Source organism: Amblyraja radiata, chromosome 11 (assembly GCF_010909765.2).
Source record: "Amblyraja radiata isolate CabotCenter1 chromosome 11, sAmbRad1.1.pri, whole genome shotgun sequence".
Classification (NCBI taxonomy): domain Eukaryota; kingdom Metazoa; phylum Chordata; class Chondrichthyes; order Rajiformes; family Rajidae; genus Amblyraja; species Amblyraja radiata.
In genome coordinates, this window is record NC_045966.1 from 6,598,198 (window position 1) to 6,624,630 (window position 26,433).

Below are 26,433 nucleotides of genomic sequence, written 5' to 3' on the forward strand. Positions count from 1 at the left end.
CATTTATGTAACGAATGGATGGTCAAACTAAATTTCATTTTCACCTGAAGATAAGGACTTCCAGGCGCCAATTTTATTTTGCTTTTTTTGAAGTCCTGGAGTGGTCTGTACATCGTGGGCTTGGTTAGGACAACCAAATGTTGTGCTAATGTAACTGCAGAAAAAATTATACATCATTAAACGGCAGTAAGTTAGCATGAGAAAGTATGGCGCGGTGGCGCAGCGGTAGAGTTGCTGCCTAAAGGGGCTGTCCCACTGTAAGTGTTCATTCAAGAGCTCTCCCGAATTCGAACTCGGAGATTTACGGTAATGGCCGCTCGGGGCTCTCGTGGGCATTTTCCAACATGTTGAAAAACCTTCACGAGTCTTCATGAGCTAACCGCGTTTCCCGAGTACCTGCCGTTAGCGTTACGAGCCGCAAAGAGACGTCCCGAGCTCCGACGTACCCGCTACGGGAGAGCTCTTGAATTAGCTCGTACAGTGGGACAGCCCCTTCACAGCGCCAGGGACCCGGGTTCGGTCCTGACTACAGGTGCTGTCTGTGCGGAGTTTGTACGTTCTCCCCGTGACCGCGTGGGTTTTCTCCGGGATCTCCAGTTTCCTCCCACACTTTAAAGACGTAGAGGTTTGAATGAATGAATGAATGAATGAATGAATGAATGAATGAATGAATGAACGAATAAGCTTATTGGCCAATTATTCACATACAAGGAATTTGCCTTGGTGCTCCGCCCGCAAGTGACAACATGACATACAGTGACAGTTAGTAATCACACATAAAACATTAAACATTAATAATAAAACATTATCGATTAAACATGTGAATTAAATAAAATACTAGAGCAAAAGGAGGCTACAGATTTTTGGTTATTGAGTAGGGCTACTAATTGTGGAAAAAAGCTGTTTTTATGTCTGGCTGTGGCGGCTTTGACAGTCCGGAGTCGCCTTCCAGAGGGAAGTGATTGAAAGAGTTTGTGGCCAGGGTGAGAGGGGACAGAGATTTGTAGGTGAATTGGCTTGGTATAATTGTAAATTGTCCCTAGTGCGTATGGGATAATGTAAGTATGCAGAGATCACTGGTCGGCGTGGACACGGTGGACTGAAGGTCCTGTTTCCGTGCTGTATCTCTATAACTAAAGAAAAACTAAAATGGACAGGTGATGACATTTTGTTTTTTTACTGAAACTAAAGTCTTTATCAGCCATGACATTTGTGAAACATTCGTGTGATCTTGAAAAATAACAGCTTTATTAGACGGCAGGGGCATCTTTGACATTTAATGTAAAAATAAAAGGAGACCTATTTCAGAAAATAATATGATTCCAAACAAGTTGATGTGGCTATGATCCAATATCAATGCATGATGAAGATAGATACAACATGCTGGAGTAACTCAGTGGGACAGGCAGCATCTCTGCAGAGAAGGAATAGGTGACGTTTCGGGTCAAGACCCTTCTTTAGACTGAGAGTCAAGGGAGCATTCCTTCTCTCCAGAGATGCAGCCTGTCCCGCTGAGTTACTTCAGCATGTTGTGTCTATCTTTAGTGTAAACCAGCATCTGTAGTTCCTTCCTACACATCAATGTATTGTGACTTGGTGACTTCTGACTTGGTTATTTTATCTTGGAAAACAAAATGAATTAAGTATCTTTAAACTCTTATCTCCAGCTAAACAAAAGTTAAAGATTCAGATTAGATGAAAATCCATTGACCTAAAGAATTAACAAAAGGTTAATTCCCGGGATGGAGGGACTGTCATATGTTGAAAGAATGGAGCAAATGGGCTTGTATGCACTGGAATTTAGAAGGATGAGAGGGTATCCTATTGAAACAGTCTGAAGAAGGGTTTTGACTGGAAACGTTACCTATTTCCTTCGCTCCATAGATGCTGCCTCACCCGCTGAGTTTCTCTAGCATTTTTGTCTACCTACAGTAAGATTATTAAGGAATTGGACAAGCTAGAGGCAGGAAACATGTTCCCGATGTTGGGGGAGTCCAGAACCAGGGCCCACTGTTTAGGAATAAGGGGTAGGCCATTAAGAACGGAGATGAAGAAAAGAGAGTTCATCCAGAGAGTTATGAATCTGTGGAATTCTCTACCTCAGAAGGCAGTGGAGGCTGATTCTCTGGATGTTTTCAAGAGAGAGTTAGATAGAGCTCTTAAAGATAGCGGAGTCAGGGGATATGGGGAGAAGGCAGGAACGGGGTACTGATTGTGGATGATCAGCCATGATCACAGTGAATGGCGGTGCTGGCTCGAAGGGCCGAATGGCCTACTCCTGCACCTATTGTCTATTGTCTCACTCTCCACAGACATCGCCTGATCCACTGAATGTTTCCTGCATTTTCTGTTTTTAAGCAAAAGGGCCAGAAACATGTAGAAAGGAACTGCAGATGGTGCTTTATACCGAAGTGCAGGAGTAACTCGGGGAGGGGGGGGGTATCTGAAGAAGGGTTCCGACCCAAAACATCACCTTTCCTTTTTCTCCGGAGATGCCGCCTGACCCGCTGAGTTACTCCAGCACTTTGCTTCCATCTTCTAGGTCAGCAACCGATATCCTCAGGAAGGGTGTGATCCATAATGGCCCATTGCTGACTGGGCAAGATGTACTAATGAGAGTGACACAAGGATGGGAACAGTGGAACTAGTAGGATGCAGGGGTTGGGGAGGGGGGGGGGGGGGGAGAATACAGGAGTTACTTGAAATTAGAGAAATCAATGTTCATACCTTTGGATAGACACAAAAAGCTGGAGTAACTCAGCGGGACAGGCAGCATCTCTGGAGAGAAGGAATGGGTGACGTTTCGGGTCGGGACCCTTCTTCGCCTCCATCTTCACACCGTTGGGTTTTAAGTTACCCAAGCAAAACATGAGGTGCTTTTATACTCCAATTTGTGTGTGGCCTCATTCTGTCAGTGGAGGAGGCCCAGGATGGAATGGTCAGTGCAGGAATGGGAGGGGGGTGGGGCGGGGAGAGTTAAAGTGTTTGGCAACCGGCAGATCGCGTAGGCCAATCTGCAATATTGTGCTGTGTGTGGCTTGGCGTTTTTATCAACAGTTTTGATTTCACTGAGTTTTTTCACATTTGGTATTCATGGCGGCATAGTGGACATTCTGTCACCATGGTAACCTGCTGAAGCTGTTCACGGCTAGTCAATTATTGGAAGCTGCAACCTCTGGAAACCTGTTTCTCGACTGACATCCTCAATATTCGCCAACTAGGCAGGAACATTCGATGCGTTCTCGTTTAGCCGCTGCGCCAATGGAGAGTTTCTACTCTAAAGAGCGCAGACAATCTGATGTGAAATGAGAAATCTCTTTACATTTGTTTCAAAGGCAGGACACAATGAAGTAAATCACACCAAAACAAAATGTTTCATTACTCAAACACGGTTTCATCACGACCAAAGAGAGACACAAAATGCTGGAGTAACTCAGCGGGACAGGCAGCATCTCTGGATACAAGGAGTTGGTGACGTCTCGGGCCGAGACCCTTCTTCAGACTGAGAATCGGGGGAGAGGGAGACACAGAGATAAGGAAGAGTAAGGTGTGAAAATGAAATATCAATAGAGATGTAGACAAGAAAAGTGTAGAATAGATTTACATAGGCTTGTATTCACTGGAGTTTAGAAGGATGAGGGGATATCTTATAGAAACATATAAAATTATAAAAGGACTGGCCAAGCTAGATGCAGGAAAAATGGTCCCAATGTTGGGCGAGTCCAGAACCAGGGGCCACAGTCTTAGAATAAAGGGTTGGACAGGTTAGATGCAGGAAGATTGTTCCTGATGTTGGGGAAGTCCAGAACAAGGGGGCACAGTTTAAGGATAAGGGGGAAATCTTTTAGGACCGAGATGAGAAAAACATTTTTCACACAGAGAGTGGTGAATCTCTGGAATTCTCTGCCACAGAAGGTAGTTGAAGCTAGTTCATTGGCTATATTTAAGAGGGAGTTAGATGTGGCCCTTGTGGCTAAAGGGATCAGGGGGTATGGAGAGAAGGCAGGTACAGGAGACTGAGTTGGATGATCAGCCATGATCATATTGAATGGCGGTGCAGGCTCGAAGGGCCGAATGGCCTACTCCTGCATCTATTTTCTATGTTTCTATGTTTCTAAAGGTGAGGTCATTTAAGACTGACGTGAGAAAAAACTTTTTCACCCAGAGAGTTGTGAATTTGTGGAATTCCCTGCGACAGAGGGCAGTGGAGGCCAAATCACTGGATGGATTTAAGAGAGAGTTAGATAGAGCTCTAGGGGCTAGTGGTATCAAGGGATATGGGGAGGAGGCAGGCACGGGTTATTGATTGGGGATGATCAACCTTGATCACAATGAATGGCGGTGCTAGCTTGAAGGGCCGAATGGCCTCCTCCTGCACCTATTTTCTATGTTTCTATGTTTCATTTTGAGCTGGGAGAAGCTGACAACAAAGCAAACAGAGTTAAAATGTAATCAGGTGGACAGTCAGACTGGTGGGAGAACTGGAAAGGGGGAGGGATGGAGAGAGAGGGAAAGCAAGGGTTACTTGAAGTTAGAGAAGTCAATATTCATGCCACTGGGGTGGAAGCTGCCCAAGCGAAATATGAGGTGTTGTTCCTCCAATTTACGCTGGGCCTCAGTTCCATTCCTCATCATGACCAATGTGACTCCTAGTTTTTCTCTTTTGCCATTTCCTAAAAAAATCGTTCATGAATATGACGGTGCCATGTTGATAATATCATAACATTTTATATTGTACATCTAACCAGTGGTTTATTTTATTGGGATGGGCTGCACAGTGGCACAGCGGTAGAGTTGCTGCCTTACAGGGCCAGAGACCCGGGTTCGATCCTGACTACGAGCACTGTTTGTACCGAGTTTGTACGTTCTCCTCATGACCTGCGTGGGTTTTCTCTGGGTGCTCTTGTTTCTTCCCACACTCCAAAAGGCGTACAGGTTTGTAGGTGAATTGGCTTTAGTTTAAAAAAATTGTCAATTGTCGCTAGTGCGTAGAGAATCATTTTAGTGCTTGGGGATCACTGGTCGGCACGGACTCTGGTGGCCGAAGGGCCTGTTTCCGCGCTGTATCTCTAAACAAAGCTAAACAGTGGGGAAACATAAGGCAGAGAAAAACACCAAGTGCTGGAGTAACTCAGTGGGTCGGGCAGCATCTAATTTAGTTTTGTTTAATGTTACGAGAACTGAGGCACAGTGAAATGCTTTCTTGGTGTGTGCTAACCAGTCAGCGGAAAGACCGTACGTGACTACCATCAAGCCGTCCACAGCGTACAGATACAGGATAAAGTTAATAGTGCAAGATAAGTCCAGTAAAGTCCCAACAAAGATAGTTCGAGGTTCTCCAATGAGGTAGATAGTAGTTCAGGACCGCTCTCTAGTTGTTGGTAGGATGGTTCAGTTGCCTGATAACAGCTGGGAAGAAACAGCCCCTGAATCTGGAGGTGTACGTTCTCCCTGCGACCGCGTGGGTTTTCTCCGGGTGCTCCGGTTTCATCCCACACTCCAAAGACGTACAGGTTTGTAGGTTAATTGGCTTCTGTAAATTGTAAATTGTCCCTAGTGTGTGCGGGATAGTTATTGTTCTTCTTCTTGCGTATGGCGTGCACAGCCTAAAGTTGTAGGACAACTTGTTCTATTTGGTCTTCTTTGATTGAGCACGCCAGGTTGATTGCATTCGTCGAAACAGGGCGGACCACGTGAAGGTTGCAATCTCCCACCCCATGGATAGTGTTTAAGAAGGGACTGCAGATGCTGGAAAATTGAAGGTAGACAAAAGTGCTGGAGAAACTCAGCGGGTGCAGCAGCATCTATGGAGCGAAGGAAATAGGTGACGTTTCGGGCCGAAATGTTTCCGCGCTGTATCAGTATCTCTAAACTAAAAAAATCAGCCATGAGTGAATGGGAGAGTAGACTTGATGGACCGAATGGCCTAATTCTGCTCCTATTACTTACGACATGACCATCATTTGAACGCTTTGTCACACTATTCCCTTTATACTATATCTGTACACTGTGGATGGCTCGGTTGTAATCATGTATCGTCTTTCCGCTGACTGGTTAGCACGCAACAAAAAGCTTCTCACTGTACCACGGTACACGTGACAATAAACCAAACTGAAACAAAACTCTGAACAACTAAACATTCCTTTTCCCCTTGCATGCATGCAGTTTTCTCCCCCACAATTGATAGATATCAGAGAATTTTTTTGATGAATGAAAAATCTTGTGACCTATTTGACATGTTGCATTTTCTAGAGTCTTGGAAAGAAATGAAACGGAGGCGATAACAACTCCCTTGCTCAAAAATTGGTCAAAAAAACTAATGAGTCTGCTTATCTGAAGGAAACAGATAATACTGTAGACATCCAGCAGCTGAGGCAGACTCGGATATTTCAGGTTGAAGAATTGAGAAAGAGAGCGCTCTGATCAAGGCACTTTAGTTTAGTTTAGAGAAACAGCGCGGAAAAAGGCCCTTCAGCCCACAGAGTCCGTGCCGACCAGCGATCCCCGCACACTAACACTACCCTACACACACAAGGGACAATTTACATATACACCAAGCCAATTAACCTGCAAACTTGTACGTCTTTAAAGTGTGGGAGGATACCAACGATCTCGGAGAAAACCCATGCGGTCACAGGGTGAACGTACAAACTCCGTACAGACAGCACCTGTAGTCAGGATCGAACCCGGGTCTCTGGCGCTGTAAGGCAGCAACTCTACCGCTGCGCCACCGTGTCAATTTGATCAGCTCATTTAACTGTCTTTTTACGGATGAGGAAGGGTCCTGACCTGAAACATTGCAACTAGGGGCGGCCACGGTGGCACAGCGGTAGAGTTGCTGCCTTACAGCGCTTGCAGCGCCAGAGAACCGTGTTCGATCCCGACTACTGGTGCTGTCTGCACGACTAGCAACAATTTGCATTTATACCAAGCCAATTAACCTACAAACTTGTACATCTTTGGAGTGTGGGAGGAAACCGAAGATGTCGGAGAAAATCCACGCAGGTCACGGGGAGAACGTACAAACTCCGTAGAGACAGCACCGGATCGGATAGTCAGGATCGAACCCGGGTCTCTGGCGTAGCAAGCGCTGTAAGGCAGCAACGTTACCGCTGCGCCACCTTGCCGCAGAAGAGGGAATGTGAGACTGGTCCTTGATGATGCTGCTGGCCTTGCCGAGGCAGCGTGATGTGTAGATGGAGTCATAGAAACCTAGAAAATAGGTGCAGGAGGAGGCCATCCGGCCCTTTGAGCCAGCACCGCCATTCATTGTGATCATGGCTGATCATCCCCTATCAATAACCCGTGCCTGCCTTCTCCCCATATCCCTTGACTCCAGTAGCCCCTAGAGCTCTATCTAACTCTCTCTCAAATCCATCCAGTGACTTGGCCTCCGCTGCCCTCTGTGGCAGGGAATTCCACAAACTCACAACTCTCTGGGTGAAAAAGTTTTTTCTCACCTCAGTCTTAAATGACCTCCCATTTGAATTGAGTCAATGGAAGGGAGGTTGGTTTGTGTGATGGTTCATAGTTTAGTTACTGCTTTGCACACTTTGTTAACACAGGGATTAAATATCTTCTTAGTTCACACAAGCAAAAATAACAAAAGGATTTAGAATAATAAAACCAATTGCTGATGGATTTGAGGAGGTTTAAAATTGTAGGGAGATTATGCATAAGTGCTATTATGAATTTTATTGGATAGAGATGAAAAATCAGTTGAATAAAATAAATCTGATTAGATGTGTAGGAAGGAACTGTAGATGCAGGTTTAAACCAAAGATAGACACAAAATGCTGGAGTAACTCAGCGGGACAGGTAGAGAAGGAATGGGTGACGTTTCGGGTCAAGACCTGAAGAAGGGTCTCCAGCATTTTGTGTCTAAATTTGATAAGATGTTATCAGGGAAGGAGTTTGAAAGATGTAGTGGACATCTGAAAATATAGCAAGAGGAAAAATGTGCATGAATCTTACTGGAGAAGGGTTATTGTCAGAGAGCTAACTTTGTAGGTGTAAACATGCTACTGAATGGCAAAGGAGGCAATATGTGCAATCCTGGAAAATATGGGATCAGGACCCAACTGAATGGAAGTAAATAAATTGGAACGCACATTGCTGGAGACACTCAGCAGGTCGGTGGAATGGTCCTGATATGACACGTTGTCACTCGTCCTTCCTTAGTAATTCCTTCCCATCAGGCAGAAGGTACAGAAGCTTGAAAGTGTGCACCACCAGAATCAGGAACAGCTTCTTCCCTCCTATAAAGAACGGCAACTTCTCCCGCCAGAATCGCGGGGTGAAATAACTTGGAGCGGGGCCTAACATCGCCCGGCGCGGCTTAACGGCCGCGGGACTTACCATCGCCCACTGGGGGCTTTAGCATCGGGAGCCCCAGTTTGCCTCGATGCAGCAGTTGGACTGCTGGACCGCGGGAGAAGAACAAGGGAAGAGATAAAGACTTTTGACTTCCATCACGGTGAGGAGGTGTTGGAGTTTCACTGTGATGGATGTTTGTGTAAAGTGTGTTAAGTGTGTGTCTTGTTTTTTTTTTAAATTGTTAAGACTGTAGAAAATGCAATTTTGTTCAAACCAAGCTGTTTGAATGACAATAAAAAGCATTCTATTCTATTCTATAATCAAGCATCGGAATAGTTCTTCCATAAGCTAGGTCTGAATAACCTCCACTCCATTGTAAACATCGGAATTTGTCTATGAAACTGATACGTAACAACGCTGAGACCTATATTCTGCACTCTGTGTCTTCCTCTTTGCACTAACTATTGTACTATGAGTTTGACGATTGCATTTAGGTCTGGTATTATTTCATCTGTTAGGATAGCGTGCAAAAACAACGCATTCACTGTACCTCAGTCCACATGACAATAATAAACCAAAATAAAACATTCCACCAATGCTGCCTGAACTTGAATTCCACCAATGTTGCCTGAACTGCTGTCTGAAGAAGGGTTTCGACCCGAAACGTTGCCTATTTCCTTCGCTCCTTAGATGCTGCCTCAACCGCTGAGTTTCTCCAGCATTTTTGTCTGCCTTCGATTTTCCAGCATCTGCAGTTCTTTCTAAAACAAATTACTTCGGCACTTTGTGTTTGCTCAAGATCCCAGCATCTGCAGACTCGGGTGTCTCCAAAACAAATGTAAAGATGCTTATGCAGTGTGTTAAAAACATGGAAATGGAACACAAATGGAAATTCAAAGAAAAAGATTAAAGGTCAAAAGATGCAAAATGAAAGACCGCCAAATAGAAAAATAAAAAAATAGGTGCAGGAGTAGGCCATTCGGCCCTTTGAGCCAGCACTGCCATTCAATATGATCAGCTAAAATCAGTACCCCGTTCCTGCTTTTCCCCATATCCCTTGATCCTTTTAGCTCTAAGATCTAAATCTACTGTAACTCCCTCTTGAAAACATCCAGTGAATTGGCCTCCGCTGCCTTCTGTGGCAGAAAATTCCACAGATTCACAACTCTCTGGGTGAAGACGTTTTTCCTCATCTCAATCCTAAATGGCCAACCCCTTATTCTTAAACTGTGACCCCTGGTTCTGGACTCCCCCAACATTTTTGCTGCATCAAGCCTATCCAATCTTTTAAGAATTTTGTATGTTTCTATAAGATCTCCTCTCATCCTTCCAAATTCCAGTGAATACAAGCCCAGTCGACCCATTCTTTCATCATATGTCAGTCCCGCCATCCCAGGAATTAACCTGGTGAACCTACACTGCACTCCCTCAATAGCAAGAATGTCCTTCCTCAAATTAGGAAGCAACATGTGAAATGGGGAAAGTTTCATTCTGGATCAAAAAACAAATCTCACTGGAGATAAAATGTGCAGAAGTGGAAACTGCAAAAGTTGAAGAATCCTTTAAATGTTAAATGTTCAGTGACCGAATGAAAGAAAATCAAAAGAAAAAAAGCACAAAACAAAAAGCAGAAGTATAGATTTTAATTTTCTTGATTTGCGAAAGATTCCATTCAATTGGAAAGTGTCAAAAAGATAGAGAGACAGAAAGCAGAGACCCACAGGACAATTACTTTAACATCTGTCAAAAGGAAATCATTAGAGGCTATTATGATAGATATAACTGCAGAGTTATATCAAGGAAGACAATAAGGAAGTCAACTGAGTCAACGTAGGTTTAGAGAAAAGAAAATCGTGTCTGAATGATTGAAAGATACAGCATGGCAACTCGCCCTTAATATAAGTTATTTTGCATCTTTGTAAGCGCCCTCTATATGGCGACTATTTGCATACCTTTGCAAGCAAAGAATTTCACTGTGGCTTGTTACATGTGACAATAATCAATGTGACAAGTGGGTCCTAGTGAGACCACACCTGGAGTACTGTGTGCAGTTTTGGTCCCCTAATTTGAGGAAGGACATTCTTGCTATTGAGGGAGTGCAGCGTAGGTTTACAAGGTTAATTCCCGGGATGGCGGGACTGTCATATGCTGAGAGAATGGAGCAGCTGGGCTTGTACACTCTGGAGTTTAGAAGGATGAGAGGATATCTCATTGAAACATATAAGATTGTTATGGGTTTGGACACTCTGGAGGCAGGAAACATGTCCCCGATGTTGGGGGAGTCCAGAACCTGGGGCCACAGTTTAAGAATAAGGTGAAAGCCATTTAGAACGGAGACGAGGAAACACTTTTTCTCACAGAGAGTGGTGAGTCTGTGGAATTCTCTGCCTCAGAGAGTGGTGGAGGCAAGTTCTCTGGATGCTTTCAAGAGAGAGCTAGATAGGGCTCTGAAAAATAGCGGAGTCAGGGGATATGGGGAGAAGGCAGGAACGGGGTACTGATTGGGGATGATCAGCCATGATCAGATTGAATGTAACTGCAGAGTTCCATGGCTCGAAGGGCTGAATGGCCTACTCCTGCACCTATTGTCCATTGTCTATTGTCTAATAAAGTATTCATTAATTCGTTTATTCATTCACACCAATGACTTGTTTTTATAGGCACCGAAAGTGTACTTGTGAAGTTTGCTTACAATATTAGATGTGAAGACCTGGGTGTCATGGTACACCAGTCATTGAAAGTGGGCATGCAGGTGCAGCAGGCAGTGAAGAAAGCGAATGGTATGTTAGCTTTCATAGCAAAAGGATTTGAGTATAGGAGCAGGGAGGTTCTACTGCAGTTGTACAGGGTCTTGGTGAGACCACACGTGGAGTATTGCGTACAGTTTTGGTCTCCAAATCTGAGGAAGGACATTATTGCCATAGAGGGAGTACAGAGAAGGTTCACCAGACTGATTCCTGGGATGTCAGGACTGTCTTATGAAGAAAGACTGGATAGACTTGGTTTATACTCTCTAGAATTTAGGAGATTGAGAGGGGATCTTATAGAAACTTACAAAATTCTTAAGGGGTTGGACAGGCTAGATGCAGGAAGATTGCTCCCGATGTTGGGGAAGTCCAGGACAAGGGGTCACAGCTTAAGGATAAGGGGGAAATCCTTTAAAACCGAGATGAGAATAACTTTTTTCACACAGAGAGTGGTGAATCTCTGGAACTCTCTGCCACAGAGGGTAGTCGAGGCCAGTTCATTGGCTATATTTAAGAGGGAGTTAGATGTGGCCCTTGTGGCTAAGGGGATCAGAGGGTATGGAGAGAAGGCAGGTACGGGATACTGAGTTGGATGATCAGCCATGATCATATTGAATGGCGGTGCAGGCTCGAAGGGCCGAATGGCCTACTCCTGCACCTAATTTCTATGTTTCTATGTGAAGGGGGGGGGGGGGGGGGCTCACTGAGGGGAAGGGAGGTGCAAAAAAAGGTAGTGTGGCGCTGCGGTAGAGTTGCTGCCTCACACCACCAGACACCCGGGTTCAATCCTGTCTGTACGGAGTTTGCACGTTCTCCCTGAGACTGCGTGGGTTTTCTCCGGGTGCTCCGGTTTCCTCCCACACTCCAAAGACGTACAGGTTTGTCGGCTAATTGGCTTCGGTGAAAGGATTGTAAATTGTGTAGGCCGGTGCTGGTGCACGGCGCGGACTCTGTGAACTGTTTCCGTGCTGCATCTTTATAATGTAAAAGATCCATGCGTGATATTGAAATTCTCCGTCAATAAGAATATTGATTGCGTGATATCCCAGATCCCCAGCCTGTTTCCCGAAAGTAAAAGTCAAAAGACATCCTTCCGCACATTAAAGAACAGAAATATTTTCGCTTCATAGTTGCTGAATAATATTCCTGTGGCAAAATGGGAAGCAGTATTTTATTGAATTAATTACAAGGAATGTTCACATCAGAGGGAGATCCGCTGCCTGTGAAATTGATGGAGATGAACTGCATTAGAGTTGATGCGTGATTGGGCACAGTTGCGCAGTTGCACAGTGCGTCAGCCACGTGTTCAATTACTCGGTGGATCTGATCGCTGTTCACTTGTGGCATCCTCTGATGGAGCTTGGAAGTTATCACACCGAGTCACACGGCAATGAAACATGGCCCTTCGGCCCATCTCGTCCATGATGGTCCATCTGCGCTAGTCCCACCTGCCTGCTTTTGGCCGCCCATTGGCCGCTAAACCTCGGATAGACACAAAAAGCTGGAGTGGCTCAGCGGGTCAGGCAGCATCTCTGGAGAAAAGGAATAGGTGACATTTTGGGTCGAGACCTTTCTTCTGACTCGAAACCTTTCCTGTCCATGTATCTGATCAAGAGACTTTTTAATTATGTTATAGCATCTTTCTCAACTACCTCCTCTGGCAGCTCCTTCCATATACCCACCATCCTCTGTGTGGAAAAAGTTGCCTCTCGGGTCTTGCCCATCGCACCTTAAACGTATGTCCACACTTTTGATTCCACGACTGTGGGAAAAAGGTTTGTGCACTCATCCCGTCTATTCCCCTCATGTTTTTATACATTTTGGTGTTGGAAAATAAAGAGTAATGTTACCTGGAAAGAGGCAAGTGCAGATGCTGGAATCTTGAGCAAAGCACAAAGTGCTGGAGGAACTCAGTGGGTCAGGCAGCATCTGTAGAGGGAATAGATGAGTGGCGTTTCGGGTCGGGAGCTCTGAAGGTGGTGCTCCTTGAAGCATGTTACCGAATAGTGAAAGGCCTGGATGGAGTGGATGTGGGGGAGCATGCTTCCACTAGTGGGAGAGTCTAGGAGGAGAGATCATAGCCTCAGAATTAAAGGACATTCCTTTCAGAAGGAGATGAGGAGGAATTTGTTTTAGTCTGAGAGTGGTGAATCTGTGGAACTCATTGCCACAGAAGGCTGTGGAGGCCATCAATGGATATTTTTAAGACAGAGATAGATAGATTCTTGATTATTACGGGTGTCAGAGGACATGGGGAGAAGGCAGGAGAATGGGGTTCGGAGGGAGAGATAGATCAGCCATGATTGAATGGCAGTGTAGACTTGATGGGCCGAATGGCCTAATTCTGCTCCCATCACTTATGCCCTTATGACTGCACTGCTCATTGTTCAACAGCAACTTGTTGTTAACAAGAGCTTTTACATGTAATGCCACTCATTTAGACACATTTGTTAGAACCTTTGTCCCACACGCAGCCTATGAGAGGTTAGTATATGCACAGTAAGTAGTCTTGTTTAGTTTAGTTTATAGTGTCACGGGCATGGGCCCATTAGCCCACTATGTCCAGACTGATAACGTTGGCATTTTGTGCTTGTCCCATTTGCCTGCATTTGGCCCATATCCTTCAAAACCATTCCTATCCATATATCTGTCCAATATATATCTGCTTATATATGTCTTATTTTAGGGATTCAGCATAGAAACAGGCCTTTCCGCCCATCGAGACCATTGATCACCCATTCACATTAGTTCTATGCTCTTCAGGCCTTTCCGCCCACTCTCTCATCTACTCCCAATACATTAGGGGCAATTTATTTTACAGAGGCCAAGTACCCTACAAGTCCACACATATTTGGGATGTGGGAGGAAACCAGAGCACCCGGAGGAATCCCACACACTCACAGGGAGAAGGTCCAAACTCTACACAGACAACACCCGAGGTCAGAATCGAACCCGGGTCCCCGAAGCAATGGGATAGCGGCTTTACCACCAGTTGCGTCACTGTGGTCACTGTAATGAGATTATTGTGCAGGAAGGAACTACAGATGCTGGCTTATACCGATGGTAGACACAAAATGCTGGAGTAACTCAGCGGGTCAGGCAGCATCCCTGGAGAAAAGGAATGGGTGACATTTCTTCAGACTGTCTGAAACTAGTGGGCATAGGTTAACGTATGGAGAAGACATGAAACCTCACCTATTCCTTCTCTCCCGAGATTCTGCCTGACCCGCTGAGTTCCTCCGGCATTTTGTGTCCATCTAATGAGATTATTGTGCTCTTGACTTTAAATATCATCCAACACAAGGTGGTGTCTGCCATTGGTTATAAGGGCAGATAGGGGGATAGGTGGTGATTGTAATAAGAGGCATCGTTAGTAAAACTTTGATTTTATCCTAGTGATGGATAGCTGGAATAAGCCAGTGTGCTTCATGTACATTATGGGCAATATCACTCAGACTACAGGAGACCAATTTTGACATTATAACCATATAACAATTACAGCACGGAAACAGGCCATCTCGACCCTTCTAGTCCGTGCCGAACACGTATTCTCCCCTAGTCCCATATACCTGCGCTCAGACCATAACCCTCCATTCCTTTCCCGTCCATATAACTATTCAATTTATTTTTAAATGATAAAAACGAACCTGCCTCCACCACCTTCACTGGAAGCTCATTCCACACAGCCACCACTCTCTGAGTAAAGAAGTTCCCCCTCATGTTACCCCTAAACTTCTGTCCCTTAATTCTCAAGTCATTGTTGCTTCAAATTTATTTCAGAAGTAATTATCAGTTTGATTCTCATGACTAAGGAAAATAACAAATGACAAATTCCACTCAGAGTGTCTCCAAAGTGATGCCACAGACACAATGTTAAATGATCAGCTCGACATAGACTACAAGACCTTCACCAAACCCAAACCAATTAGGAGCAGACGAGGGCATTCGATCCAATTTGTGATCCCAGCTACAAAGACAGATGTGTACAGCAATTCGTTCTTCCCCCGCACAATTAAAGCATGGAATAATCTCCACCCAACTATAGTTACCCAACCAGATGCAACTACATTTAAAGTAGCTCTTTCTTCCCAATAACCCTTTCTGGCTTAAGCCCTCCCTTCACCACCTCCAGTTTAAATTCCATTTGGAATATTTTGGAAGACCAAGAAACCAAGAGCCAAGAATGACACACAGATGTTGTCCAATTATTTAGATTTATTTTCATCAACTAATTCAGTAGCAACTATAAGAGACTGAAATGTATTCAAGAACGTGATAAACTCTATAATTCGATAAAATATCTTTTCATCAAATCCCGATACAATCTTTGCCTAAATTTAAAGTTGTGGTATCCTCCTTCAGACCAGAACAAGGCGCTCGTTATAAAACTGTACTAAACCACATACATTCACCGGTACATCTTTGAAGATTGCGTGTGAAAGACTGGGCAGAATAATTGTTCGTTTTTTTTTTGTATGTTTATATATCGCATCTTCTTGCAAAACTGTTTAAAATTTATTTTTGGTACAAATTATAGACAAAGGGTTATTTTAGCTGTGAGGGGAGCGTGCACATGTACAGCAAATTCCTTAGCAAAGTTATATAATTAAGAGGAAAAAGATTTCTAAGAAAACATAAGCAATCTTAAATGAAGCCTTAAGTAGGGTCCTGGAGGAATACCACTTCTTTAATATAATTTATTGCATCTGGGTACATTGTAATCTCTCATCATTAAACAAATGTGAAAATGTCGTTTGACACCTTACTCACTAACATTCCCGCAGTAATTAGCAGCCTTCCAGCGAAGTGTATTGTAACCAACTCGGAAGACAAACTGATTTCAAAAAATGGAAGGGTTCTCTCCAATTATAAAGGCTTTTTGAAATTAAAAAAATCCAATCTTTAACAAACTTGAATCTTCAATGTTTCTCTGCCCCTTGCCTACTGCCCAAAGTCATTTAAATAAACCTGAAAAAAACCCTGTGTAATGAGTTACACAAATTGCAATTCGAAAGCGCACATAACAACCAGTGCTTGCTGCGCCAAATATGAGTTGTGCGTTCGATTCCAGCGCCATTCACTCTGCCGTTTTTTCCTTCTCCCTGCAGCCAATGTTAAAATTCAGCTTTAAAGGTTGGATTTTCTTTAGTAACTCGACAAAAAAAACCCCCCATAATAACTGACTTAGCAAAGCTCTTTATAAAAAGCTCAGTTAGGGTACTTCAATTTGGTAAAGTGTATTTTACTCTATACATTATTTATCAATTCACATTGACATCTACAAATCGAGAACCAAGAAGTCATACAAAGCAGTTATTGCATAGCAAAAAAAGCGGACTAATTTTTCATCAGTTATCGCAATGTGCAAAAATGCATGGTGACTTTGGGCAGTGACATGTATGAAAGCAGTGGTTCAACAAAAAAAAAGCAATCGAACTGTTTTCAGATAAAGAAAAGCTGGAGAGATAGACAGCAAAGAAGCATCTATGAGTAAGTTGGAGGGAACACCCCCACCCCCACCCTCCCCCCCTCCCCTGAAAATAAACTCTATACAGTTTTATCTACACAAGTTATTTAAAGTTATATTTCCACAGATACTAGAAGCCCTTACATTTGAAGTATATTTTCTTACAGCAATATTGCTAAAATACAAGGCAGTTATGAAGATGAGGGATATTGTCAGCTTAATTTTGTTAAGATAACACTGTTATACATCTACATCCTCCTTCATCACTGCTCTTTTAACTACATCAATACACCGTTTGTAAATCAACACTGATAAAATGCTCGCTGGATTTTAATTTTTAAAGGAAACAGATATTTTACCAAATCGCACTGATTTATTCAAATGGCAGAAAGAAAGGAAATGCCTTTAGATCCATCAGTTACTTTCAGTTTGAGTAACACTGGTCAAAGACTTGGAAGACTTTATGCAGATCTCTCCGGAGTAAAACTGCAAAGCTCGACTTTATTACTATCATTAAATGAGACAGTTTGCCATTGCCTAATGCTTTTTATTGAAGGGGTGGTAAAATGCACAAAATTGAATTTGTGTCGGCTTTCACTAAGCAGCAGTGTCAAAAAGTCAGGAATACCAATAAGTATTAAACATTTTTCTGTGGATCGTTTAGAAATGTCGGGGGCAATTCAGTGGAATATATTCCTTCTTTGTTCATGTTAAGTCGGCAGGGTGAAATCAGTTAAATTATCGTTTAACTAAACATGTCACCGTAATGTTGATGTTTAAAGTACATAATTGTTATTTGTGCTATTTTACTTATTGATAGCTTTTATGGTTAGGTGCTTTTCAAAAAATAATCCATCTTTTCGCAAACTGCACAAGACCAACTGTTTTTAGTTGAATATTTTCTCTAAAATGAATCAATTTAGCAGCTTCACTTGGAAATGAATTACATTCAATTGTTTGGATAGTAAAATTGTCAAATTAAAACCATTTTATTATATGCTGGTCTTCATATAACCCTTTAGTACAGATAAGTGCATGTGGATGATTCTAAAACTTATAAAATTCTTAAGGGGTTGGACAGGCTAGATGCAGGAAGATTGTTCCCGATGTTGTGGAAGTCCAGAACAAGGGGTCACAGTTTGAGGATAAGGGGGAATTCTTTTAGGACCGCGTTGAGAAAAACATTTTTCACACAGAGAGTGGTGAATCTGTGGAATTCTCTGCCACAGAAGGTAGTTGAGGCCAGTTCATTGGCTATATTTAAGAGGGAGTTAGATGAGGCCCTTGTGGCTAAAGGGATCAGGGGGTATGGAGAAAAGGCAGGTGCGGGATACTGAGTTGGATGATCAGCCATGATCATATTGAATGGCGGTGCAGGCTCGAAGGGCCGAATGGCCTACTCCTGCACCTATTTTCTATGTTTCTAAAACATATTTCTAATGAATACATTCACAATGTAACTACAGTATGTTCCATTGTGAGATTCACAGATTAAACAGCATTTTTTTTAAAAGGTGAATAATGATGTCATGACTATAACTTCCTTCCTCAATGTGTGCCAGCATTTTAACAAATAATATTGTGGTGTTGTGCAGCTTATGTAACTTAACATTTTAAAAGATATTTGGACAAGTATATGGAGAGGAAATGTTTAGAGGGATGTGGACCAAATGCAGGCAAATGGGGCTAGTTTAGATGGAGTATATCGGTCGGCACGGACCAGTTGGGCCAAAGGGCCTGTTTCCCTGCTGCATTACTCTATAATTTAGCTTATAGATTGTCATTCAATCAACTGTGATCAGCATAGGTAGACTGATGGAGACACAAAGAACTGCAGATGCTGGTTTACAAAAAAAGACACAAAGTGCTGGAGTAACTCAGTGGGTCAGGCAGCATCTCTGGAGAACATGGATAGGTGATGTTTCGGATCAGGACATCCTACCTATCCATGACCTGAATCGTCACCTACCCATGTTCTTCAGAGATGCTGCATGACCCGCTGAGTTACTCCAGCACTCTGTGAAACGTCACCTATCCATGTCTTCCAGGGATGCTACATGGTGTGCTGAGTTACTCCAGCACTCTGTGTCTTTTTACAGATATTACTTAGCAGGTATGGCTAGTTGGTGCTTCTTAAACCTAATGGTGTTTAGAACAAAGAAGACACAAAGTGCTTGAGTAACAGGTCAGACAGCAGGTCAGGTAGCATCGCTGGAGAACATGGATAGGTAACGTTTTGGGTAGGGACCCTTCTTCAGACTGATTGTGGGGGGTGGGTTGAAGTAAGCTGGAGGCGAGGAGAGGCAGAACAAAGCCTGGCAGGTAATAGGTTTTATGTGAAGGAGATAATTAGACAAAGATGAAAAAATTGAAGTATATTTTCTTTCAACAATATTCCTAAAATTGTCTGTCTTGCTAAATTACAGGGCAGTTATGAAGATGAGGGATATTGTCAGCTTATGGCCACTGAGGGAAAATGATTGAGGAGTTGAGAATTGTGAAGCTGGAGGAAGGAATGTAGGGGAAGGGGGGAGGCAAAGGTGTGTGTCCAGGTGAGGCACATGCGGTGAGGGGGGTGTAACAGAAGTTTGGTAGCGTTTATTAACTGATCTGATGACCCAGAATATGATTTACTCTTGTCGGTAATTGAAAGTTGCACCTAGTCGGTATCATGTGGACAACCCAAGGCGATTGAATCATGAATCTAGTGGGAAATAGCAGTGGCAATTACCAACTAGCAACTTTTAATGTGTGTGTCAGAGGATTTAGGGTGTCCTAATGAGAAGTATTGGCGCAGTGTCACCATGATCAAGATCGTTTCATGAAGAGATGTTATACTTCACATCATCTATTATAATTAGTTCCAGTAAGTGAAATCACATTGTCCTTTCTTTAGAGAGGAACAGAAACAAAAATAAAGGATCTGACTGACACCATGATGTTAGAAATACAATTAAATGCCAACTAGATTGGGCTTGGGCCAGGAAACATTATGTAACTTGAGTGGGAAGAGCATTTGTAGCGTGATAGTGTTCCATTAATTATAGACAGAAGTGTTGGAGTAACTCAATGGGTCAGGCAGCATCTGGGTTTAGTTTAAAGATACAGCGTTGAAACAGGCCCTTCGGCCCCACCGACCATACCGTACATTGATCACCTGTATACCGGTTTACCCGACACACTCGAGACAATTTACAGAAGCCAATTAACCTACAAACCTGCACGTCTTTGGAGTGTGAGAGGAAACCAAAGCACCCGGAGGAAACCCACGTGGTCACAGGGAGAACGTACAAACTCCGTCCAGACAGCACGCATTGTTATGCCCCTGTCCCACTCAGGAAACCGGAACGGAAACCTCTGGAGACGTTGCGCCCCACCCAAGGTTTCCGTGCGGTTCCCGGAGGTTGCAGGTGGTTGCCGGAGGTTGCAGGTAGTGGAAGCAGGTAGGGAGACTGACAAAAACCCTCGGGGACCGCACAGAAACCTTGGGTGGGGCGCAAAGTCTCCAGAGGTTTCCGTTCAGGTTTCCTAAGTGGGACAGGGGCATAAGGCAGCAACTCTACCACTGTGCCACCCTATTTTTTTTAGTTTGCTGTCAGGTCTGTTAATAAACCTGACCAGGTCTGAAGAAGGGTCCTGACCTGAAACGTCACCCCTCCTTATTCTCCAGAGATGCTGCCTGACCCGCTGAGTTACTCCAGCACTTTGTGTCCATCTTTGGCATAAAACAGCATCTATAGTTCTTTGTTTCTACTTGTGTTTCCATTAAACTGTCCAATATTTAATAAAAAATCAATAAGGGGAAAATCAAGATATGAAGATATCACCACATACACTAAACTGTAATCGAAACATGTTTCTCATGTAAACTCTTGGGTTTTCAAAGTAACTCCAGCATGTTTATTTAACCCTTTCCAGTAGAGACATTAATAGAATCCAAATACTATGGTCTTCAGTGATAATGTTTCCTCGGTTCAAATGAGTGGGATAATGTACTTCATTGGTATTTCTGAAACTTGAAATTACAGGTACCTGTCCGGGGAATCACACACAGATATCACTTAACTCTACAAGATTTGTAAATATCATATTTTAAATTATCTTTTTTTTATTTAAGCCTAGAAAATACTACATTGTTTATTTTCGACTTTTTACAAGAAGTAGGACTGGGGTCCTATATAAACAGTTTTGAAAAGTGCACTTCACTTATCCAGGCAAGAAATGATTACCTACTAGCTGGCACCACTTACATTAAAGTCTTGCCTTTTCAGTAATCAGTTACTTGGGGTGTCTGCCCTGGTGGATATTGTCATTGAACCTAGTCCATTGAAGACATGACAACGGCTCGAATTTAAAATCACGTTTCTCTCAGTGCTGTGGACAGATTTTCCATGTAACTTGAAAAGAGAATATTGGAAAAAACATATACACTCATTGCTTTATATATTCAAGATGTGAAATGTCCTTCTTCTAACTACACGTTAGAATCAGAATGAAAGTAAACAAAAGAGTCCACAAGGTCAAAGCATCCAGAAATGCTCATCTTGATCTTATCTAAATTCAGAAACAAAAGCCTCCTGGCTGCGTCTCTGATATTTTAAAGACCATTTCAAATTGACCCTGTGTGTGTGTGAGAATGTTTAAAATTAGGTCTTTTTCACTTCATGGACATGCTATCAAAAGAAAAACCTTATAAAACAGGAATAGCAAATCAATAGTAATTTCATATGTCAGTCGTGACAGAGAATCAGACCTGGCTTACTGACATAGTAATAAAGTGTTAGATATTCATCGAGAGAGTTTGAATATTTTTCTTCCTATTTCTCCTAATATTATCAGAAAAAAAAATTAGGATATTTGTTTTAGAAAGAGGTAAACTGAAAACCATGTCTGCCTCAAATTAGAGTAGGGATATCGAATATGTTAGAACTTCACAGAATTATCCAGTAATTAAAATATTATTACCACTGAGGAACGGTTCTTCTAACTTCTAGTTATGTTCTTCGTCACCTTTGATTACTGGCTCCCTATTCAAGTAAGTTGCCCAATAAACCAGGTTGAAAATACCAAACATTAATGGGAATGCTATTCTGGCTAATCTATCAATTTTACTAACGCTGTTGAAAGTCTTCACAGGTTCTGGAGGCTTTTGTTCTAGTTTCGGCTCTTTGGACTCCACAGCAGCACTTTTCGAAATGGTCGCTAAACCTGCGTCCTTCGCAATATTTGGGACAAAGTTCGCCGATGTTGCTGTGTACGTGTTGTTCTTCTTCAAAAGAGCCTCTCTTTCTTTTTCCTTTTTCTGTGAATTAAAATTAAGAGCCTCTTATTCCCAATAAAGATCCCACAGGTCAATTTACTTTACGGACATCATGAAACATAGAAACATAGAAATTAGGTGCAGGAGTAGGCCATTCAGCCCTTCGAGTCTGCACCGCCATTCAATATGATCATCCAACTCAGTATCCCGTCCCTGCCTTCTCTCAATACCCCCTGATCCCTTTAGCCACAAGGGCGACGTCTAACCCTCTTAAATATAGCCAATGAACTGGCCTCAACTACCTTCTGTGGCAGAGAATTCCAGAGATTCACCACTCTCTGTGTGAAAAATGTTTTTCCCATCTCGGTCCTAAAAGACTTCCCCCTTATCCTTAAACTGTGACCCCTAGTTCTGGACTTCCCCAACATCGGGAATAATCTTCCTGTATCTAGCCTGTCCAGCCCCTTAAGTATTTTGTACGTTTCTATAAGATCCCCCCTCAATCTTCTAAATTCTAACGAGTACAAGCCGAGTCTATCCAGTCTTTCTTCATATGAAAGGAAGAATTGTGCTTAAAAAAGAAATGCAGTGCACTACCCTGGTGTCTGCTACGTTCTGATATAGACCACAGGTCATGTCTCCCCTTTTCCCATGAGATTGGTTGAAAGATACAGCATGGAAACAGGCCCTTCAGCCCAACGGGTCCACACTGTCCATCGATCACCCGTCCACATTAGTTCTATGATATCCCACTTTCACATCTAACTCCATCTTAAGGGCTTGGACACACTAGAGGCGGGAAACATGTTCCCGATGTTGGGGGAATCCAGAAGCAGGGGCCACAGTTTAAGAATAAGGGGTAAGCCATTTAGAACGGAGACAAGGAAACACTTTTTTCTCACAGAGAGTGGTGAGTCTGTGGAATTCTCTGCCTCAGAGGGCGGTGGAGGCAGGTTCTCTGGATGCTTTCAAGAGAGAGGTTCTTAGATAGGGCTCTTAAAAATAGTGGAGTCAGGGGATATGGAGAGAAGGCAGGAACGGGGTATTGATTGGGGATGATCAGCCATGCTCACATTGAATGGCGGTGCTGTTGGTGAAGGGCCAAATGGCCTACTCCTGCACCTATTGTCTATTGTCTATTGTCACACGAATCAGCCTCCCTTCCATTGACTGCATTTATACCTCACGCTGCCTCGGCAAGGCCAGCAGCATAATCAAGGTCGTACCCCTGGCCACTCCCTCTTCTCCCCTCTCCCATCGAGCAAAAGGTACAGAAGTGTGAAAACGCACACCTCCAGAGTCAGGGACAGTTTCATTCTAGCTGTTATCAGGCAACTGAACCATCCTACCACAACCAGAGAGCAGCCCTGAACTACTATCTACCTCATTGGTGATCCTAGGACTATCTTTGATCTAGCTTTACCTTGCACTAAATGTTATTCCTTTTATCCAGTAGCTGTACACTGTGGACGGCTCGATTGTAATCATGTATTGTCTTTCCACTGACTGGTTAGCATGCAACAAAAGCTTTTCACTGTACCTCGGTACACGTGACAATAAACTAAACAGAACTGAGCACACCAAAGGGCAACTAACATTCAAACCCGCATGGCTTTGCAGCGTGGGAGGAAACCGGAGCACCTGGAGAAAACCCACACAGTCCACAGTGCCATCTTAACCCACACAGTGCCCGGGGTCAGGATCAAACCGGGGTCTCTGGCGCTGTGAGGTAACAGCTCTACCGGCTGTGGCACTATAGCATCGTTATTGTAGAATTTCTCTTCATATTTACTAATTGTTACTGGTTTTCATTAACCTAGCACAAAATAAAACAGAGTATAAACGTCGTAAATGCTTTCAGTGAACTGTGGTCTTGTAAACTGGGCAACAGGTGCACAGGTCACCTCCTCTGGCAGCCCGTTCCATACACCCACCACCCTCTGTGTGAAAAAGCTACCCCTCGACTTCCTATTAAATCTCTCCCCCCTCACCTTAAACCTTTGTCCTCTGGTTCTCGATTCCCCGACTCTGGGTAAAAGACTCGGTGCATTTACCCTGCCCATTCCTCTCAAGATAATCCCTATCCCTCCATTCTCTGTGTATCCTAGTGCCTATCTAAATGTCTCTTCATTTCCGCTAACATATCTGCCTCCACTACTGCTAATGACACATTAAACGGCTGATAATACACAAAATTAAAGCAAGCAAGGTTTCCGTATGTTCAACAAAGACTCTGTTTGTAGAATCAGTACAGCGTTGTTGATAGGCACAAAATGCCGGAGTAACTCAGCGGGACTGGCAGCATCTCTGGACAGGCTCAATAGACATTAGAATATAGACAATAGGTGCAGGAGTAGGCCATTCGGCCCTTCGAGCCAGCACCACCCTTCAATGTGATCATGGCTGATCATCCACAATCAGTACCCCGTTCCTGCCTTCTCTCCATGTCCCCTGACTCCGCTATTTTTGTGCCTATTCGGCTCGAAGGGCCGAACGGCCTACTCCTTCACCTATTGTCTATTGAGAGAAGGAGTAGGTGATGTTGCGGGTCGAGAGCCTCCAGAGATGCTGCCTGCCTCGCTGAGTGACTCCAGCATTCTGTGCCCACCCTTCGGTGTGAAGCAGCAACTGCAGTTCCTCCCCACACTGTGGACTCTGTCGCTATGAATTGAGGGGAAGTACAAGTGGGCTCTTTTACCTTTTCAGGAACTAAGCTTTTGCCGTCCCAGGCCCAGCTCCGCTTTGTGAAGTAGTTCACGGTGGCAAATTCAATCAATGCGGAAAACACAAAGGCATAACAAACGGCGATGAACCAGTCCAGGGCAGTTGCATAGGCAACTTTTGGGAGTGAGTTCCTGGCACTGATACTTAACGTAGTCATTGTCAATACAGTGGTGACTCCTGAATGAAGTAGAATAAGAAACATGTTACTGGAATCATTTGGTGCAATATCAAGTCTTCCTCTATTTGTAGTGTCCCAATATGAAAAGACTTAACATGATTTATAAATAATGTCATTCAAATGGCAACAATTGTAATCATGTAGAAACATAGAAACATAGAAAATAGGTGCAGGAGTAGGCCATTCAGCCCTTCGAGCCTGCACCGCCATTCAATGTGATCATGGCTGATCATCCAACTCCGTATCCTGTACCTGCCTTCTCTCCATACCCCCTGATCCCTTTCGCCACAAGGGCCACATCTAACTCCCTCTTAAATATAGCCAATGAACTGGCCTCAACTACTTTCTGCGGCAGAGAATTCCAGAGATTCACCACTCTCTGTGTGAAAAATGTTTTTCTCATCTTGGTCCTAAAAGATTTCCCCCTTATCCTTAAACTGTGACCCCTTGTTCTGGACTTCCCCAACATCAGGAACAATCTTCCTGTATCTAGCCTGTCCAGCCCCTTAAGTATTTTGTACGTTTCTATAAGATCCCCCCTCAATCTTCTAAATTCTAGCGAGTACAAACCGAGTCTATCCAGTCTTTCTTCATATGAAAGTCCTGCCATCCCAGGAATCAGTCTGGTGAACCTTCTCTGTATTCCCTCTATGGCAAGAATGTCTTTCCTCAGATTTGGAGACCAAAACTGTACGCAATACTCCAGGTGTGGTCTCACCTGTCTATCCTGTCTTTCCACTGACTGGTTAGCACGCAACAAAAGTTTTTCACTGTACCTCGGTACATGTGACAATGAACTAGGGTGATTACTATCTCCGTGAAGGATATTTCTCTCAGCGACAAATGGTGATTACTGACGGCGGGTGCTGTGTGTCGGGAGTTTGCACGTTCTCCCCGTGATCTGTGGTGGGACCCGGTGGGAGGTGATGCCGAGAAAGAGGGGGACCCAGCATGGGTTGGGGGGGGGTGGGATGCCTGCTGCCGCATGCAGTGGCAGGCAGCAGATAGGATTGTTCTGTGAACATTCGTAACTTTGTCAACGCCAGTCCCATGGCGACACGTGGACTGCCGAGGTGAGATCTGCTGTACGATTGTACTGGGTTGCATGCAAAACAAAGCATTTAATTGTAACTAGATACACGAGACAATAAGTTCATAAGGCCATAAGTGATAGGAGCAGAATTAGGACATTCAGCCCATCAAGTCTACTCCGCCATTCAATCATGGCTGATCTATCTCTCCCTCCTAACCCCATTCTCCTGCCTTTTCTGTGGAATTATCTGCCTCAGAGGGCGGTGGAGGCAGGATCTCTGGAAACTTTCAAGAGAGAGCTAGATAGGGCTCTTAAAGATAGCGGAGTCAGGGAATATGGGGAGAAGGCAGGAACGAGTTACTGATTGGGGATGATCAGCCATGATCACATTGAATGGCGGTGCTGGCTCGAAGGGCTGAATGGCCTACTCCTGCCCCTATTATTGTCTATTGTCCCCATAACCTCTGACACCCACACTAATCAAGAATCTATCTATCTCTGCCTTAAAAGTAACCATTGGCTTGGCCTCCACGACCTTCTGTGACAATGCATCCCACAGATTCACTACCCTCTGACTAAAAAAATTCCTTCTCATCTCGCCTGCTTTTATTCTGAGGCGATGACCTCTGGTCCTAGACTCTCCCACTAGTGGAAACATCATATAAAGTCATAGTAATGTATCATTGAATTGAAACAGGGTTTTCCAGT

The 26,433-nt window shown here is 43.7% G+C and overlaps 1 protein-coding gene across 1 annotated transcript in view; it reads right to left on the reverse strand.

Moving 5' to 3' along the window:
- Positions 1 to 21,130: 21,130 nt before the first annotated feature.
- LOC116978239 (gamma-aminobutyric acid receptor subunit alpha-1-like) overlaps positions 21,131 to 26,433 on the reverse strand; it is a 30,681-nt gene continuing 25,378 nt past the window's right edge. The window contains exons 9-10 of the mRNA XM_033029237.1: positions 24,489 to 24,691; positions 21,131 to 21,832 (exon numbers count right to left, since the gene is read on the reverse strand). Of these exons, the coding sequence (XP_032885128.1) occupies positions 21,521 to 21,832; positions 24,489 to 24,691 (515 nt within the window). The 3' untranslated portion in view covers positions 21,131 to 21,520. The remainder of the gene's footprint in view (positions 21,833 to 24,488; positions 24,692 to 26,433) is intronic.